The 20209-nt window shown below is 40.4% G+C and overlaps 1 protein-coding gene across 1 annotated transcript in view; it reads left to right on the plus strand.

The window, feature by feature from the left end:
* LOC146453809 (protein MMS22-like) overlaps nt 1-17404 on the plus strand; it is a 62513-nt gene extending 45109 nt beyond the window's left edge. The window contains exons 20-39 of the mRNA XM_085096150.1: nt 337-427; nt 839-870; nt 1774-1906; nt 3222-3308; nt 3796-3948; nt 4768-4813; nt 5436-5516; nt 5944-6056; nt 6234-6294; nt 8695-8811; nt 11695-11793; nt 12350-12403; nt 12954-13000; nt 13368-13446; nt 14040-14098; nt 14331-14425; nt 15442-15496; nt 15794-15851; nt 16192-16325; nt 17139-17404. Coding sequence (XP_084952276.1) covers nt 337-427; nt 839-870; nt 1774-1906; nt 3222-3308; nt 3796-3948; nt 4768-4813; nt 5436-5516; nt 5944-6056; nt 6234-6294; nt 8695-8811; nt 11695-11793; nt 12350-12403; nt 12954-13000; nt 13368-13446; nt 14040-14098; nt 14331-14425; nt 15442-15496; nt 15794-15851; nt 16192-16325; nt 17139-17235 — 1691 coding nt within the window. The 3' untranslated portion in view covers nt 17236-17404. The remainder of the gene's footprint in view (nt 1-336; nt 428-838; nt 871-1773; nt 1907-3221; nt 3309-3795; nt 3949-4767; nt 4814-5435; nt 5517-5943; nt 6057-6233; nt 6295-8694; nt 8812-11694; nt 11794-12349; nt 12404-12953; nt 13001-13367; nt 13447-14039; nt 14099-14330; nt 14426-15441; nt 15497-15793; nt 15852-16191; nt 16326-17138) is intronic.
* Nucleotides 17405-20209: the final 2805 nt, after the last annotated feature.

A 20209-nucleotide genomic window follows, 5' to 3' on the forward strand; every position in this document is an offset into this window, starting at 1 on the left:
ATATCTAGACACAAAATTGCAAAATTTGGTAGCCAGTCGTCGGTAGTCGAGTGGTAAGGTTCCAGCTTTGAAATCCGACGAGCCGGGTTCGACTCTTCTTGGCGTCATTTCTTTTTCTAATTTAAAAAAGGTTAAAAAACAAAAAAAAAAAGAAAAGCTAAGTGTGGTTTATAGAATGTTTTCATTCACGGGACTACTGGCCATATTGGTTTACCTGTGCCTGAGTACAAAGTCCTGCAAAGTGACCATTCTAACTATTGAGCAGTGATTTTCCGGATGCTACAAGATTGCTCCAATGTTGAATCCTTGATTTTTGTTGTTGTTATTGTTTTTCAGCTGATGGGTCACAGTATCTCTTTCGTTCCTGTCGCGATAACGACCTGCGACATTTGCTGACGTTTGTACAAACAACCTTCGCGACATTAACGTACGTTTGTTGTTGTTGTTGTTGTTTGGCATTTGAATGTTTATATCTATAAAGATGTCCGTAGTTTAACTATTTCTATCATAAGAAAATTGAAGAGCTGTAACCAGGATTCATGATAATTAAAAATTTAATCAAAAATCAAAAAACCCTTTCTCTGGTTAAAAATTGTAAAGGTATGAGCTTTCGACAACAGTCCTGTTGTCTTCAACGGATAAAATATGAAGAGAATATGAAATGAGGACTAAAAAATACAAAAAATGTACAATACAGGTGATAAGTGTGAAAAACATTATTTGTTAAGAAGAATAAGGTATTGATTAAGGAGTGAGCATGAGTTATCGTTCTATCATGTTATCTAAGGATCGACTCGTTCGTCAAAATCAGCCACTTTTTGTCTTACTTCCGATTTAGGCAAAACACGAGAAGAAAGAAGGAAACTACAGGTAACTGGCCAAACGCTTCTTGAAAAAAGACCAACCCTACTTTATGTTGTTGCTAATCAAGTGCGTTTTTAGCCAAATCAATCAAATGCCTTTAAATTAGATCCAGCGAACTTCGATCATGGATTCTGTCGTTAGACATGTCTTTGTACTCCGTGATGTAGTAGAATGGGACTGCAAATGGAATAGCTGAGTTCTCGACAAGGGTTTTTCTAGTAGGGTGTCTATACGTCCGACGGGCGCCCGCGTTTGGAAAAATTCAGTGAAAAGTCACATAACCTTTAACAATATATTATGAGACATTCCTTTTAGATGCCCAATTTTCAATTTGTGGCTAAAAGCCTAGCCCTGGTTGTTCAAAGAGCGGATAATTTTATCTACTGGATAGGTCGCTATGCGGCAAATAAATGTGTGGAAGAATTTCCCTACAGCCCTGTAATTTGTGTATAGAGTAGAGGCGCATGTCTAATTTAAGTATGGGATTGTGTGGAAAAACTTGCCAGAAGTGTTGTTTGGAGTACATTTGCACCGCTGGATAGTGACTTATCCACTGGATAAAGTTATCCACCCTTTGAACAACTGGGCCTGATGGCCGCGCGTATTTGGTTGCTTAACAATTGAGCTGCGGAAGGAAGACTTGTATTCAGTCTGCTATAATCTTGGGACAAAGAAAAATCTGGATCCATGACAAAAGTCAAACCCATGACCTCCCGCCTACTGATCAGATCTGATACCATACTTCGCCATATTTTCTAGATTTACAATATATGTAACGTTAGTCTTAGGTTCATGTGTGGCATTCGCCTACATTCTGCCAGGGTAATTGATTCCGAGAGCGGCGAGTGTGTTGATAAAGTGAAAGATCCTATCTCACTTTAATCCTATCTTATTTATTTCCCCCATCAGACCCTACCAGTGGCATGTGGAAGCACGTATTTAGTCACGTGAGAGCCCTAGTGTATGATGCACAATGTATCCAGTCCGTACCCAGTCCCTTGGCAGACACACTCGCCGCGTTTACTCTTTCTGCACTGGAAAGGTAAGACATAGGCACACACAGCGTGCAGAGAGATTTTGTCGTTACGAAAGAGCTTTTATTTCAATTATCAGTCGTTTGACATATAAAAGAACCATTTGGTCATTCTACATTGTTATTCCTTTTCACCCCGTTTGCACTCTGTTTTAAACAAAAGAATGTTTGACCACAGGCTCATCTTTAATAACAAAGCTATTGTAGAGGTGTTAGTTCTGTGGGGTTCTGGAAATTTGGAAAGCGACACTGCTTCCTAGCGCGTCTAATCTTCTGGGTCGGACTATTCTTGTGACGAGAATAGTGTTCCTTGGGCCTTTTTTCATTTTCGGAATCAACCCTTTAATGTTCTGTTAATATTTTTCCCGGGTATTTGGAAGCATAACGGAAAGGGGAGACTGGGACGAGGAAGGGATCGTTTGGAGGGTTGAAAAGACATCCTGCCGATGAACTGTCATGTTTCGGCGTTTTCTCGGAAAAGCGTAGCGTTTGTTAAAGGGTAAGTATCATGAGGTTTTTGACCTCTTTTGTTAAAAATGGTGAAATAAGACCTTCATTTTGCTACAAATAGATTCTAGAACAACGAGAGTAGAGAAATCAACCCAATTCTTGACAGAAACAACTCGTACTCTGTTTTAGCGCAGTTTTGAAACAAAAGTGCGAAAACTTGAAAAACATAAGCCTAATAATTTTCAAGTTTTAATCCATTCCGACCTACTCTTTCTCTGGCCAGGGGCACTAATCGACAGTTTTATTACACTGGGGTGATAATTTATAACAAAACTTGACAATTATTTTTAGTTTCTGTTGTCAGACAAACATTTTTGGGTTTTGAAATGACATAAAATTTTCATGATACTTCCCCTTTAAGTCTGCTTCGTCCAAAACGTTTCTGTCACAGCTGACTGCTACCGCAATGCATGTTTTGTTTTGTTTGTTTGTTTGTTTTTTAAGTTCGTTGTTTTCCCAAACGATATCCAACAGTCGTTCGCTCATACCAGTCTCCTCGTAGTTTCTGGAGTGGGGAATAAACTGATTACGGTTATCATACATTAGTTGTTTGGAAAGTTCTGGTTTCTTGGAATGGCAGGGGTTTGTTGTTTTGCGAACTGAGACTCCGTGCGTTCTGATATCGGACTCTGGGTTATCGGTTTCCTTACTGTCATGTGCTACCCTCTTAAAATAAAGTTATAAGTTTAGTTCAGTTCAGTTTTGTAATAAACGATGACCAGAAATGTCTCTAATGAATACTTCCCTAGTTTAGGTCTTCTCTTATGTTGTTAATGTTGTTTATTCCGTTTCTATTTCACCGTGGATGTTTTAGGCACCGCGGTGAAGTCACAGGCCTCCCAGGCGTTTCATTCACAAGTCTCTTCCAGGAGCTTGGCGTTCAGGATGAGATGTCTGCCTGGTGTGTTTATCTCCTAATGTTATGTGATATGTAGAATAGGAGTACAGGGCTTTGTATTAAAGCGTTAGTGGGTTTCGGTTATACTGTTCCTGGAAGGGACAAACGAAGGCCCCTAACCCTAACCCTACCCTACAGTCAACTCTCGCCTTTCGGACACCCCGATAATACGGATAGCAACCTAATCCCCGGCAAAATAAATTACAGACGTTTGACTGAAATAAATTCCCCTCTGTTACGGACTCTCGTTATTAAGGACACTAACTCGCGGTCCCGAGGGTGTCCGCAATAAAGGGAGTTGACTGTATATTCATTTACTAAATACATAAGCTATCAAACCTCAAGACAAACGTATGGAAATTAAAGAAAATGTGATTGTATGTCTTCCAGCTCAGCTAAAATTAATGATTTAAACATTTTCAAAAATTAGCAGGTTCTTAGATTCATTTTTCCATTTTTCATGGAGGTACGACCTTCTTGTCTCTTGCAGTTTTTGTTGTCGATTCCTGTGCCACATTTTACCCTCCCCAGAGGCAATGACGGCCATTGAAGCAGGGCACTTGGAAGGAAATGTTATCCATGCTTGGTTCAGATGTCTGCTGCAGCTTCCTCCCTCCCATGAAGGTCTTGCTGAACTCACAAGGTACACCATCCTCTCTCTAGCACCTTAAAAAGTGCCATGGCACATAGGTGCCTCTTCCCTCGCCTCCCAACAACATAAAAAGTGTCATGACACAAGTTACCCTCTCCCCTCCCACCAGTGAAAAAGTGCCATGACATAAAGTACCCCATCTATACCCTACCAGGAACGCAATGAGACAAAGTATCCCCTCTCTCCCCTGCCAGCAAGGTAAAGTGTCCAGTCAAAGTGAACCCTGCCTCTCCTCCCACAAATCAAATAAAAAGTAGAAAATTTCTTATTTCATTTTACAGATAGGAAAAAGGGTCTACTCCCATAAGTTATTTTACAAAATGATACTGAAAAACACTTGAACTGGACTAGCACCTCTATTGTCATTGCTTTCTTTAACCTGTTGTTGCCATGGTTAATAGGACAAGGGACATTGTTTGGGTCATTCATCTAGATTATTTCTTGAGCCAACAAAAGACCTCGTTTGGAAAGCTGCATTAACGTTCCGTGAAAGCTCACAGTTTTCATTGTCGGGCTTGAAAGTAAGAACCACACTGTACAGAACAGAAAACTACACCACAGAAAAGTACTACTGGCGCTCTTTTGGCTCGTCACGCAATCTTTCCTCTCGTTGGGGAGGATGATTGCGTGACAAGCCAAAAGAGCATGTGCGAGGGAGGTCGCTAAAGTACTACTGGACAGCTTTCATTTTGATGATCAAGCATGAAGATTTTATCCACAGACTCAAAAGTATGAACATCATTACATCATTACATGATATGTAACCCAATTGACCACATTCACTTTAACATTGTCTTTATCTCCTTACAGGGCAGTTGCTAAGCTACCTGAGATGAAGATGACATCAAGGAATCATGTATTGCAAATCAATTTGTGTAAACTGGCATAGAAATAAACCCTCCATAGCTTTCGCCATACACGTGTACTTCTCCTTGCTCTTGCTGGGAGAATGTCACTTTCTGGAAAATCCCTTCGTTGCGCCGGTTCCTTTGTTTTAAATAATCCCACACGCAGTTAACTTATAAATATAAGAATATTGAAATTTCGGAGAGAAAAGGAATCTGGAGTTGAAAAATATTCTTAAGCTGGGAGTCCAGCCTCTGGAAATTGTAAGAAAGCGTCAGTCTGGAAACCGATCGTTGACGGTCTATATGTTGCAAAACCCATATAATGAAAAGTTTAATGTTAACTCTGAAAGCCAGTGTAAATTCAAACCTTGAGTTAGCTATGTCAGGAGAATGCGGTAACTTAAATTGCAACCACCTACTTTTAATCTTATCGAAAGCCCTGAGCTGCTAAGAAGTAGTGCTCAATGGCGCTGTTGTTTGCGTAGACGCGAAGAGCGGTCACTCTCACACGTGTGACTAATCATTCAAAAGAAACCTCTTCAGTTGTACTTTCTTGCGGTGCTGTTTATTGTTCCATTCTTCGCAAAATTACCTCTGAGGTTGAATAACTGTTACTCTTATGCTTTGCAGGCAGGATTTGGGACTGGTGAAAGCAGTGAAACATCACTTCAACTCTTTATCATTGCGCTTGGACGTCACTATTCTTCTTTGGTGAGGTCATGTCTTGTAAGCGAATTCCAAGTCTTCATTCATGCCTTGTTCACCTTCGTCAGAAGCCAACAGACCTAAAAAGCAATTGCCTTCCTCCAGTTTATGTAGCATAAACAAACATAAATAGCAGCATAAATAAAAAAAATTTTACTCTCCCGCCCACCCTACCCCGATGGGATGCTAGTCCATCGCAGGGTTACCACCAAGATTTTGCTTGGTTGACGTGAATAGATGCCTTTTCAATTTTATCTAACTGTCTTTGCACATTTGTCAATAGTTTGTGATTAGTTCTTTTTTATAGTAGTTAGATATATGAAATTGTAAGTCCACACTTATGACTCTGGGCATGTTTCTTTTGGCATTTGCTAATAAAGAATTCGTTAATACAGCTGCTTGATTAAGCTGCTTGTCCTTGTTGTTTTTACAGACCAAGTTTGACGAGTCAATCCAGTTTCGGGAGAAGGTGCAAAAATACCTTGGTGACGTCATGAAGTATGTTGATCACGTGATTAAAAATGCAGGGCCCCCAGACCTTCTAAGGTATGTCCAAAGAAAAAGGAATGTAGAAGACAGCATTACACTCATCGTCACTTCCGACTTTTGTTTTAAGCCTTTAGCGGTAAAAATGTTCAAGTAGTTTATACGGGGCGGATAAATAGAGTCGAACCGCTTTCCCTTTTCAGTTTTTAGTGTTCTCTTGCCTTTGTTTCTCGTTAGGTTAGCTTATCATGTCGCAGGACTGCTGACGAAACATTGCTACAAAATTATTTACAGTAAGGTAAGCGGTGTTTTTATTTCAAAACTTGGTAATCGGGGCCAAGTGGGCCCACTTAAGGTGGCTTACTACAGTTTTAATGGAGTATAAGGGCACAACTTTTAACTCTTTTAGAAAAAGTTCCAAGCTGTTTTTCCCTTCACTATTTACTGTTTGCTTAAGTCTTTTACGATTCTATGTGAAATTTGAACAATTAAACGTCAACAAATAGCCAAAATGAGCGACCGAGTACCCAATGAGAGACTGGGCACTAGTAGGTTAAGTCACGTTTTTCTCAAATTCTACCCGTATGACGTCACCTGAAAATTTCAGGAATAAGAAATTGGGTCTGATTTAACGTTCATGCAAAGTAAAATAAAAATCTGTAAGACAGTTTTTGTGCAAACTAAGAGAATGTGAAATCAAAAATAGCTCAAAATCTGTCTTACAGATTTTTCAAAAATTTTGGCTCCAAACGTGATTCACCCGAACAAATCAACCATGAAAATTTCATCATAAGTTGTACGGTAAGTTTTCGAGCAATCCTCGATCAAAGACAGGTTTTTACAACCTCGGACGAGAATTGAATTGCGCATGCCCTTTATTTAAGCGCGCGCTCATGTAACGCCATGTATCGCGTGCGAGAAAGGTACAGTAAATTAGAGCTCTTTTACCGAATGTTTATCAAACTTTTTTGCCATATTTTTTTGGTCCTAGGCTTAATTACATGTTTGAACGGAGTTTTGAAACTATCGCTACATACACCAAAGAGATTTGACGCCTTTCAAGTGCTGAAGTGGTTGTTGTTACTTCTTGAGGTTACTTGCGTCATTTTTGCACGCGCGACAAATACTGACGTGTGGCAGGCTATCATAGCGCGCGCTACAAAGTCTCGGAAAAACTGTAGTAAGCCACCTTAAGGCCGATTTAGACGGTACAACTTTTGCTTACGACTGTTGCATGCGATTTCCAGAGCGCACGCTGCTCGCGTCATGCAAAAAAATCGCACGCAACTCTCGTCACTCAACATTGCCTATACCTACGATTGTCGTACGACATTTTTTGTGACGCACAAACAGTCGTAAGCAAGTTGTAGGTTTGATTTACACGAAACAATTCGTGTCATAGGCCTGTCGTTAACTTGTCGCATGCGACAAAGTCGTACCGTGTAAATCGCCCTTTAAAGGACATTTTAAGGCCGATTTACACGGTAAGACTTTGTCGCATGCGACAAGCTTACGACAGGCATACGACACGAATTGCTTCGTGTAAATCAAACCTACAACTCGCTTACGACTGTCGTGTACGTCACAAAAATGTCGTAGGATACTTTAGAGAGCAAGAAATGGAACCCAAGATATTCGAACTTCTCAAGCCAAACTTTTTATACCACGTTTCTCCGTTGATAGATTTAATCTGTTGTCGAACTACTTTGAGTTGCTTTAAAACGCAGAAATTGTTTTCAACCGATTAAATAATAAAGTCCGCACTGTATGTCAGCATGCGAGTTTCGTTGTACTGTCTATGGATGTTGCGTGGATTGCATCCGAGACACGGTAGGATCTGGCTAAGAGCACAAGAACAAGTTAACTCCGAAAGCAATACGTGTTCCCTTTTTTCTTTTTCTTGTTCAGTAGATAGTGCTTGTAACCGCTGCTCGCCTCGACTAGCTCTTGCTAACTGCGGGCAGTGCACATTTCTTGTGAGATTTGTGTCAAGAATCAATAAACTGAGCTGAACTGTAGTCCCTTTCTCTCTCTACCTTAAAACCTACCGTCGGTTGCATCTAAGCGTGTACACGGGAGGGAAAAACATGTTCTAACTGGGTGCAAACATGACATGTTTTGGCGCCAAACATTCGAAGTTTGGAGGAGGAGGCTGTTGTTGACTTGATTTGTTTTTGCTCGACAAAATATTCTTTGCAAGCATTTTGAGATGTTAAGAATACTTTCTGGAGGCAAGTGTGCTGTTTCTGAGCGAGAAATATGCCTGCAAGTTGAGAAAAATGAAGTACGCTTGCGAGTGGAACACGCTGATCTGGCGACAGTTTGCTTAACGGCTGTCAAATTTCGAATGTTTGGCGACAAAACACCGCATGTTTGGCACCCTATTAGAACATGTTGTTTTGTCTCGTATCCACGCTTAGATCAGTGCAACCGACGGTATATCCTTTCTATTACTAAAAACTGGATCATTGTATAATGCTATTCCAGGGATTTGATTGGCTTAGCGGCCATGGTATATGAGCCATTATACGATGCCCGAGAAATAGCGAGCATTAAATTGTCTTCTGGTTGTTCTTGCAACGCGAAATCAGCAATATTTCTTAATTGTTTTTAATGTTTTTATTCCATTCGCGCTTGTTGGGTCGTTGGCTATCTATCATCCCATATCCAACGCGAGCTGGTGTTTTTAACTCTGCAGACCCAGCCCCGATGTCTTTTTCCCCGGTTAGTGGACCAGTTTGCTCTGCCGTTACCGAACAGCAAGAAGCCAGTGGCGCCGCTTGTGATGCAGTGTATTAAGACGTACCTACATCAGGTAATAATCAAACACAAGCATCAGAAGCTCCTTCTTTTGATCGTTTTGCTTCCTGTAGTAACGAAATCGATGCAGTAGACGATGTGCCACACGAAGCTGGTTTGTTTTGTTAAGTGTTTCGTTTTTGTTTTGTTTTTATTGTCGTTTTTGGTTTGTTTCTTGTTTGTTTGTTTGTTTGTTTGTTTTTCTTTCTTTCCTCCAAAGAAAATGCCCATCCAACGGTTGATTACGGAATCCTAAAAGCCTGTGACCAGGTTCACTAAGTAGTCGCTCGCCTACTCGCAAATCGTGTCTCCGCTACCAAGATGTTTACGCAAATTATCCCATCTAAAAAGCCTGTCCGCTGGCTAGGAAATCTAGATAGAAAATGCTGGGGGATGACCCTTGGCAACGAACTAGTATTCCATCCTGAATGGGGGAGGGTGGAAGGGCTACGCCATTAAACCTCGGCCGTATGGATCTGTGGCTTCAGTGCATTTTTCATTGAATTGTGCTGTGTTGCCGACTGTCATATTTTGCCATGGTAACGAGACTACTTTAAAGTGCCCATAACGGAATTTTTTTTTATTTTTTCATCTGAATTGTTACATTACGCGGAGAACGTCCGCGAAAAAATTTTTCGATTTGCATGAAACGCGAATTTTTTATGAATTTTACAAATCTTTAAATCCTATTTTATTGCGGTCCACCCGCCCCGCTGATGAGAATGCCGACGGGCTCACAATAGGGCCACGTGCCATGGTCTGTGACGTACATTCAGGAACTCTTGAGTATATGCACTCACTTGACCTTCAGTAAAGCACATTCGCGGCAGAAAGAAAATCGTCAGATTCACCGGTAGGAAGGAAAAACTTAGCTCCAAATAAGTATATTCCTTGGCAGAAAACTTATCTGACACGGAAAGTGAGCAAACCGCTGAAGAAAGCAGCTAGGACGAATTTGAAAGCGTCGAAGTCGAGGCGATAGAAGGCGTCCACGAAACAAGTAATAAGACTTACGTGTGAAGATGATGATACACTCGAACCGTACGCGGACGAGCCGATAGCAGACGAAGAATGGCTAAAAAGATATCGCAAGGAACAAGAGGAGAGGCGACGACTCGAGGAAGATTTAACGAAACGCTTGGAGAATAGAGTGCGTGTTAGTGGATGGTAAAGTTCTCACCTTGCATTTTGCATACGCGCTCTTCATTATCATCTGTCAAAACTATGGCCAAGTACTCACATACCTTCGAACGAATTATTTTCCATGTAGATGTACTTGTGGTAACTGTAGCCGTGATCTGCTAGCAAATATCAGCGAGTGCTACTGCTGCAAGGAAATCGAAGGCAATTGGGAAGCGCTGACTAGCGACATTGTTCTCGCGGAACTACAGGAAGGACACGTGTTAAACTGTGATAATAATAGCTTGTCTCGTTCTCTGAAATTTCGGCCGTAAATTTAATTGTAGGATGGAGGTTGTTAGCTTGTCCAATGAACAGGTTAATTTCCTTTTTGTCACTGTCCCACAGTTTACGAAATCCATTGTATCTTTTAGGCGCATACGTCTTGCGAAATGTTCGAAGTCTAACAAGAGTTGGCGTCTAATGTAATTCGTGTCTGTCACCGGTGTCGGGACAAATTTGAGCCCTTTAGAAATAACGCTAACAGGCTGTCGCTAAGTTGTTTGTTTGAAAAATTCTTCATGAATTTCTCGTGTTTTTCTCTTTGTGTCTCAATCCGTTTTTTAGCCAATTTTTTTCTGCGCTCTTTGCGCTTGTTATTTGTTTTGTGCTCTTTTTTATTTTGAGCCCCCGTTGTGGTGTTTAGGTTTTCAGAGATAACGCTGTTATACTTTTCAACATTTTTATTGTTTGCAGAATTCTGCAACACATGTGTGTACAATATTTGTTTGAGCTCGTTGAATTCTTGCTGCAGTTTATCTACCTTATCTACATCGTGGTTTACAATGTTTTCTGTGTTCGCCGAGTGCGACTGTTCTCGCATCGATCTATTTACATCAGTGCTAGCATTTGTGCTAGTACTTTTTGAGAGCTTGGTCTAAAACGAAACTTCGCGGATCTCACGATCTATGAGAATATATACCAAAACAATTACGCCATATTTTATGAAACTTGTGATTGAGTTAACAGTGAGGTCAAACTATAAACCTCAGAAGGTTACAACGCTTAGAATGTCACAAGCGCTTAGCTTTTTTAAAGGAAAAACACAAAGGCGATGTCATCCTACTTCAGTTCACGTTTTAAGTTTAAACCTGAATTCATCAGCCTTGTGAAATCCTCGTCATTGAAGTGCATCGAGCACAAGGACGAAGTCTTTCCAGGCCTTCCTCCGCTCCAGCATAAAATCGATCCATTTCTTTCGCCTCCTCAGTCTTTGCGGGCATGTGGTGCCAAAGAAAGGAATCCTGTGCATGCTTATTCCATTCGCTTCGTCTTTGATGTTTCCACATCTCGCTGCAACACATCTTTCCGGCATTTTCGAGAAACGTGCAGAAATACCGCGACTTGTTTTCAGTGAGATCCAGAGAAAGGCTGAAGTCACGTGTTCCTGAATCTACGTCACAGCTCTTGCTAAACCGAGAGGAGACTAATGCGAATGGTGGGCCAAAATGGCGGCGAATTTGAAAGTCTTATAAAATTCATAAAAAATTCGCGTTTTATGCAAATCGAAAAATTTTTTCACTGAAGTTCTTAGGGTGATGTTTAGATTTAGAAAAGAAAAGAAAAAAATTTCCGATATGGGCACTTTAAATTTCTTTAAAACCGTCTTGTCTCCTTGCAGAATACTTGTATACTGTTTTACTAGATGAGTGTTACTGGTTCTCGGTAAACCAAGGCAGAATTTGAAAGCCAGTTTCCCTAATGACTTGTTTATATTCAGTTTCTACAGGGTCTCGCCTGCCTGGATTTCAAACGAGATGAGTTTATTCGGAGAAAGATCAAGCAAGTGTTCACCACATATTTTCGCCTTTTTAACCAGGTGCAAACACTTTTTTATCTTTAAAGCTACATAGAATTGATTTTTATCATTCGGTGTGACCAACAAAAGTAAAAATCCTGGATCTGTGTTAAAAACAATAACAGTTTCTTGAAGGCTAATAAACCTCTTGCAGCATGCTTTACCCAGTTAAGAGACATGCTGCTCTTTCCTGACTTTAAAATTATTCTTGAAACTGGGGTCGATTGTCGTTCGGGACAGCATGTCTTTCATTTCATCTGAGACCTGTGTTGAAAGTCATTTTTCCACAGTTTTCACTGTGAAATACATCTTTGGTTGTTTTTCGTTTGTTTAGTTTAGTCACGGAAGAAATGCTCGATTAAGCTAGGCCTGCCTTGGTCTCTTGGCATGCGCACGTTTTTTTCGCTTTGGAACCAGTTGCGCGATTTGCTTCGTGCAGTGGTTTTGCTGGATTTTTCACGTTTCTAGTGATTGGTCAGTTGTCAAAAGAAAACCAATCTAGTGTGATTTTGGTATTACTTTTGCAATGGTTTACCGGTATATGATAAAATGACTATTGCCGCTTTTTTTCCTTTAGATGTTACAAACGGCCACCCAGTCTTCCAATATTCCGACGAAGAATCCGTTCATGGTAAATAACTTGTTTATTCGCTGTCTTTGTTAGGGCTTCTCAGAAATGTATAATTTAGAATCTCACGGCGTATCTTTTTGGTTGGTTTGGGAGTAAATCTTTTTTTTTTTTTTCCTGCTCTCTTATTAACTGTATCAAATATTCTCAAGCTTCCACTTTACCTTAGACAAAACGGAGCTTTAGCAGCGGCGACGGAGGCGAAAACGTCACTATTAAAATGAATTCCCCTTTTTTCAAACGTCGACGGGATTATAACAAATCGCTTTAAATGTCAAATGTAGAATTCTTGGAGACCGCACCCAAGTTTAGAAAGAGAGAAACTTCGTCTTCGTGTGTTTACGTCCTTCATAAAACGTGCCATCAGGAAATTTCACGTCCTAGTCGTGCAGTGATGGCAAAGAAATGTACCAAAAAGTGTAAATGCACGTGCAGAGTTGTTGTTTTGGTTATTAAGCCTATTGCTTTTTTGACGCTTTTGTTGCCGTCGTTGTTGCTAAAGCTCCCTAAGAATTCTAACTGCGGGCTCTTTGTCGTTCTATTGATATCATAGGTTGTTCTTAAAGGTTCCTGTGTATCCAGCCCAACTCCAGAGAGCAGGTTTGTGGAAGTGAAGTAATCGAATTAAACGCGTTTCTCCCCTTCTTCTTCTCTGTCCTTGCAATCTCTTTGTAGGAAGATGTAATATTCATGTAACAAAATGTGACGAAGAAAAAATCCGAGTTTCCGATGGGGAATTGAACTCGAGATCTTCCGTACACTTGTCGGATGCTTTAGCCACTGGGCCACTAATGTCCAACGCGTCCAGCGTTTCCGATGGACTACGTCACATTTAAGGACATAGCCTGTGGCTATAGTGTTCCTAGTTGCTTCTTGGTATGGAAATCGCGGAGACAATCGCCAGCCTGATGAACCAGTAATCGTAGCTTTCTTTTCTGATGACTTTGCCTTTTATTTCTCCCTGTAGCGAATTCCGTCAGTTCACAATAGAGATCATCCGGGAATCTTTCCTACACCTGCCGCAGCCGCCCGCAAACCTAACAGCGGTAAGTCTCCTTATCGATGACTAGAGGATTGGGGAGAGCGTTATTGGGCCACTCGGTGAACTTGCTCGAAGCATGGTTAGCGCTAACCCGGGTTAAATACCATGACAACCTATAGGTTTAAAAAAAACCTCTTAACCAATGGTTAGCGCTAACCATGCTTCGAGCAACTCAGCCCTGGGTGACAATTGTAGTGGCTTCAGACAAATTTGTCCTCAAAGGATATGCAAAACTCTTAAGAAAACCGCCTACTTGATCAATGGATGGGAAAAACCCTAGGAACGAGGTTCCCTCCACCCCCCCCCCCCCCCTCCCTTCCCCCTAACTATAATTCTAGTGGATACTTGTTTTCCCACCCCCCACCCCCTATGGAGTGTAACTTTAAGGTTTTTCCTTGACTTCTTTGGTGTGGTAAGTTTAAGGGAGAACCTTGCAAGGATTGTAAACGTTTGTCATAGCTTCTTGTTTGTTTCCCTTTTAAGTGCTGCTCATTGCACTTTTTCTTTTAATATATAAAAGATCCCGATTAGACTATTCAGAATCGTATTTCTTCGGCTTGCTTTATCAGCTTGGATTTTTCTTATCGTTTGTTGTAGACATTGTACTTCTTGGAGCAGCTGTTTAGGAAGACGCTTTCCCCATCCGAAACAGCCAGGTAAGAACAGCGGCATACACCTGTAAACACCAGTTGTTTTGGAAAAGCGATCGATCTTAAAAAGCCTTAACTGTCGTTAAATTGCCCCTCAGAGGAAAACCTTCTCCAAGGTCACCGCATTGACAAACCGTTGGGCTGTCCAGCCTGACGTTATTCCGCTCGCAACTGCACAAATTTATTAAAATCTAAAAGGAACTCAAAACTCAAAATAAAAGTTGCTTCTTTGCTGCAGGAACACTCCTGTACTGCTGACTGCCGTCACTGGTTGCTTGTTGGCATGCAACCAGTTCACTCCAGGAAATGAGCCGCCAGAGATCAGACGACAAGGTAGATAAATCAGATGAAGAACAATCTGCAGTTAAAGTTGCTATAGTTGTTTTTACAAACTTTGTGGAACTGTTTAGCGCGCCGGGCTTTTGACTGGACTTGTCAGTAGGACTTTCTATGTTGTCGTGTTGTTTTCTTTGACAAGAGACTTTACTCCACATTGTGTCTTTCTACCCTGGTGTGCAAACTGGGTATCCTGTGCGCCACGAGGTAACAAATCTGCTGGGTGGTGACTCTGTGACGGACTAGCATTCCATTTAGGGAGAAGTAGACCTGCTTCATTAAAGAGATTTAGAATCGTATTTACGTCAAACGTGAAATTCGCGTTTATGTTTTCTTGAAAAAAAGAAAACAAACAAACTACACAGATGACAAGAGTGCAAAATAATTCTGACCTTTGATGCTAACGCAAAACTACTCAATCATACTGGGAAACGGAAAACAGCGAGTGACAAATGAAGGATAAACATGGTCACGTGGTCATTTCTGTCATGTACGTTTGCCGTAAACGTAATTCTAAATACTCCATCGTTTAGTGGAAGAGAAGCTGGATTAAATAGCAGGAACCGAATGGTGATCTGCCATGTTCAATCCATTGATGATATAAACTAAAAGTATATGAAATGATTCATATATGAACTGCGGATGTAGATGTCACTTCTCACTTTCATCTACATCCGCAGTTCAAATATGAATCATTTCATATACTTTATATCATTTCACTCCTTTCACGGGAAAATGGGAACCCACAATTGACCTTGCTCCCAATGTGTGGCTTCATAGGTCAGTTGGTAGAGCATCGCACCGGTAACGCGGGGGTCACGGGCTCGAATCCCGTTGAAGCCTGAATTTTTTTCAGGCTTCCTATTTCCAGTTGCATTAATTGGAAAATTCACTGCGATGATCACTTCTCGCTTTCATCAATCCATTGAATGAGACAAAGATTTACTGTACCTTAGCTTTAATGATGCTATGGATTAACATTTAATCTTTTTCTTTTCTCTCTCTTTCTTCAGCAACTAGTATCTTACAGATGATGTTGGGAGCTTGCAAGACAGAAATAAACTCAAGGTATGGACTGAAATTGTTGCTGTTGAAATAATTTTTTTTTTCTGTGAGTAGTGTTGTGCTTTTCGACTATTTCATAACGAATATATGACCATGATACGTAACTATTGTAAATTAATACCGTTTGTTTTATAAGTAGTGTAGATATTGTAAGTAATAGCTGTTAGATTTCTGGCTCTGTCAAAGCAGAACGTCAAGGATTCGTTGTCCGGCTTGAAGCCCTTCCGCATAACACCTGCAATCAAAATATTTGCCCTTTCACTCAAAGCTTCTCAATTTCATTGTTCTTTTGTTCACCAGAGATGTTCTGTTGCCTCACTTGAGAGATTTCTTGTACAGCAACATAACCCGAGCCCAGGTAAGGACTCTGAAAATAACGGCACTGAGAAACACCAGCGACCAACACGTGCGGTGTCACCCAATAAAAAATAAAATAAATCAACTTTGTTCAACGAGGGTGACACCTAATGGTCTGTTGCGACTGACAAACCTGTAGCCCTCAGATTCCACGTCGAATTGAAATTTGGAAATGTTGGTTTTTGATTAGAGGAGAAAACTGAAGTACCCAGAGAAAAACCTCTCGGAGCAAGGACGAGAACTCAACCTACATATTTTCATTTATATATTTTTCGGAGAGAGAATTTGAAACTGCGTTTGATTACACTGAGCCTGTAAGGGGGATTCTCTTCTTTTTCCAGGGTTTGGTGTTCAAAACATTTGAGACACTGGCCGCATTCGACCCAGACCTCCTGGCAGGGTTGATTCCTGCGGGGAAACAGGCCGTGATTCAGCTTGAGCAAAAGAGAGGAGTGGGAACGGATATGCAGTTGAGGTGAGTTACAAGTGGTGATTCATGGCGCACTTTAATAACAAAAATGTTCTTGGACAAAATATGTCCGAACAGCAGTATAGCGGTCGAAACGTGGTGGTCCCTGGCTATGTGACACAATCGTGAGACAAACGATTAATTTAGAACTATCATTGTCAGATCGATAACGTATCGCTTTAGGTAAATATTGTTGTTCATTTTTAGTTTCTAATTTTTAGTATATACTTGGCTATGCATTACCTGTCAACTAGCTGATTAAGCTAAGCGTAAATCCCACGTTAAATAAAGTATCGTGTCGTTTATCGTAAATGTACAAATTACGGGAATTTTAAACATTTTACGAAAAGAAATTAAAGGTTTGTGAAAGTGTTCGGCAGTGCGGTTTTACTCCCCAGGATAACATATTTCTTCGAGCTGAGTTTGTTTTTCGTGCTGTTTTTTGAGCAACCGCGCCCAGAGCATAAATACAATCAAATAAATCAACTTTGTTTAACGAGGGTGACACCTAACAGTCTGTTACGACTAACAAACCTGTGGCCCTCAGATTCCTGATCGAATTGGGATTTGGAAATGCCGGTTGGTTTTTGAAGAGAGGTGAAAACCGGAGTACAAGGAGAAAACCTCTCGGAGCAAAACAAACTCAACTCACAGATGACGCCGATTCCGTGAATCGAACCCGGGCCACACTGGTGGGAGGCGAGTGCTCTCACCACTGCGATATCCCTGCTCCACCATGTCAGCGTCACGCCGTCAGCAGTGAATCCACGGATGATTCCATTCTCCCATAGTAACTGTATGTTTCACCCTCTATTGTAGGGCCTTATTTAAATCGTTTCTGAGCGCGCTTGGACAGAGCGGCGAGGTGGCATTGAAGGCAATGGAGGATGAGGAGAAAGTGGTTATGGAACATTGATGATGCCGCCTTGAACATCCTTGCAAGTTTAGACTACGAAGAGTCTTTTTGACTTGGATACCCGAGCGAGAAGCGAAGCAACAGTTAAATTCAAGTATCTACACAGCTATATTTCACTGTTTTCACTTTCTTGTACACATAACGTCTTGCTCGGCCATCCTATGGTCGTGTGCTGAAAACTGATACTAGACACGTTGTCGTTTCGCGCTCGATATCAGAAACATTGTCGGCCTCGTGAATGGCCTAGCTAGGTGGTTAAAATTGTTGGAGAAGAAACTTAAACACTTGTATTTAATTTGTATAAAGTTAAACAAGTGCAAAGAACTGTATTGCCCTCTCGAAATTAAAGTGAGTTTATTTTTGTCACAAAGAGTGAGATTTTCTGGTTCGTTTGCTGTGGCTGTTAGTACTTCTTTTACCATCTAAAATCAGTCAGCGTTCTTCATATATTTTGCCCGCAAATGGTAAAATGTTCAAAACGGAGCAAGTCTGTGAGTCAGGTTTATATATTAAATAGAAGAAACATCCTCGCACTTGGTACGCAACTTAAGTAGTTGCGAAAAGCCTGCTGAAAACAAATTCAGGCTTGAACGGGATTCGAACCCATGACCTCTGCGATACCGGTGCAGTGCTCTTCCAACTGAGCTTTCAAGCCAACTGGGAGCTGGTCATTTTGTGGGTTCGTAATATACCCGTGAAGGATGAATAAATGAATATGAATATATGAAACATATTTGTTTCATGTATTCATATTCAGTAGTTTACATATGATTGCAATATACCCTGGGATAGTAAACCCTCTTAGATCCTTCCATCATTGTGAGTTTGCAATCCCGGACCGTGTGACATACCTTAAAGTTTCCAGAGTAATAAAACGCCTTCCCTCCCCCCCCCCCCCCCCCCCCCTCCTCGCCTCTTTAAATATACCACAGGCCGCGATGTGTACCCTCTTAGATCCCTTCAAAGTGCCCCGAGTTCGAACTCCCGGACCGCCAAAGGAATGACCCCCACACATTCGCCCCTTGAAAGTAGCGGCCACCCCTTCTGACTCTCTGCCTAAAATTAAAACACCCCTAATAAGAACTACAAAACAACCCCAGTTGAATTTTATAATGATTTTATGGCGAACGACTTTATTTTTGGTCACGGTAAGAAATTCATGTAAAGAGGGATTGAGTTGGTAATTTATTAGCACTCCTAACTGGTTTGCTGTTTTTTCCTCGACAGCGAAGTAATTTTTTTCTCGTTAAAATTTGGGTTCTAGAATAGGAACGCCTGACGGAAAAGTGTCTCTTTTTCGGTATCAAGGACTACTACTGCTACCATGATAGTAAGAGAGTGTTTCTTAATAGAGCTTTAAAACGTTTCAAAATGTTTCTCGAGCTTTGGCCACGTGACTGTGACGACATGGCAGCAGGGAGGCAATAGAGATTTTTTCTTGGGAAATCAAAGTTTCATTTTTATGAAGATTGTGACATTCATTCATTCATTCATGCATGCATGCATTCATTCATTCATTCATTCATTCATTCATTCATTCATTCATTCATTCATTCATTCATTCATTCATTCATTCATTCATTCATTCATTCATTCATTCATTCATTCATTCATTCATTCATTCATTCATTCATTCATTCATTCATTCATTCATTCATTCATTCATTCATTCATTCATTCATTCATTCATTCATTCATTCATTCATTCATTCATTCATTCATTCATTCATTCATTCATTCATTCATTCATTCATTCATTCATTCATTCATTCATTCATTCATTCATTCATTCATTCATTCATTCATTCATTCATTCATTCATTCATTCATTCATTCATTCATTCATTCATTCATTCATTCATTCATTCATTCATTCATTCATTCATTCATTCATTCATTCATTCATTCATTCATTCATTCATTCATTCATTCATTCATTCATTCATTCATTCATTCATTCATTCATTCATTCATTCATTCATTCATTCATTCATTCATTCATTCATTCATTCATTCATTCATTCATTCATTCATTCATTCATTCATTCATTCATTCATTCATTCTTCATTCATCAGAACCGTAGCGGGCGACTCAGGCCCGTAGCGGGGGGAGGGGCAGGGAAGGCTTGAGCCTCCCCAGAATTTTTGGAAGTTAAAAAGCAATGTGCCCAAAAATATATAATTAAAACAAATTAATGTTGAATTCTGACGCTGCAAGTGCCTTTTCACAACCTTTAATAGTCTGTTTACTACCTGTCAGTTTCCTTCGCTAACAGGCACTCCTATCTTGTGAATCGGAAATAAAAGTTAAAATGCATTTAAATCAACCAATCTGAAGCCGTAAAAGCTGTCGAAATAAACTATTTGTTTTCTAAGACATCCGCTCATTTTAAGCAATACAAATGTCCTTAGTTTATAACAATTTAGTGTTCCCGCGTTGTCACACAATAAAGCCACACAAATATGTTCTCAAGACCAGAGGAAAAAATTCTCCTGCAGTCGGATTCTTACTGCCCGATTCTAAATTTAAAAAGAGCAAGAAAAATTTGCCGTCGTTTGTCTACGCCCTCCTTCAAACGTGAAATTAGGAAACTTCACGTAGTAGTCCACGTTGAAGAAAAGGCAAAAACATGTACCTAAGAATGTGATCCAGGTGCAAAGAACTTTATTGTTTTACTTATTAAATCTACCGGGTTTTTTGATGTTCTCGTTGCATCTTAAACTCCCAAATTAGTCTGTTTTTGAGTGGGGGGGGGGGGGTAGTTTTTTGTTTCACCATTTTGCTAAGCCCCCTCAGTTGTTTTAGCCTTGCTACGGGCCTGGGTGTGATAAAAATACAAGAAGTATACAATATAGCTGATCACAACGTGACAAGAAAAGTATGAATATAGCTAATTATGGCGTGACGATAATAAAGGAACGGAACAGAAAATTAAATCGTCAATGAAAGATTTACATGAAAAATTTGTCTGTT

This window comes from Pavona decussata, unplaced genomic scaffold (genome assembly GCF_977016875.1).
Source record: "Pavona decussata unplaced genomic scaffold, jaPavDecu1.1 SCAFFOLD_322, whole genome shotgun sequence".
Classification (NCBI taxonomy): Eukaryota; Metazoa; Cnidaria; class Anthozoa; order Scleractinia; family Agariciidae; genus Pavona; species Pavona decussata.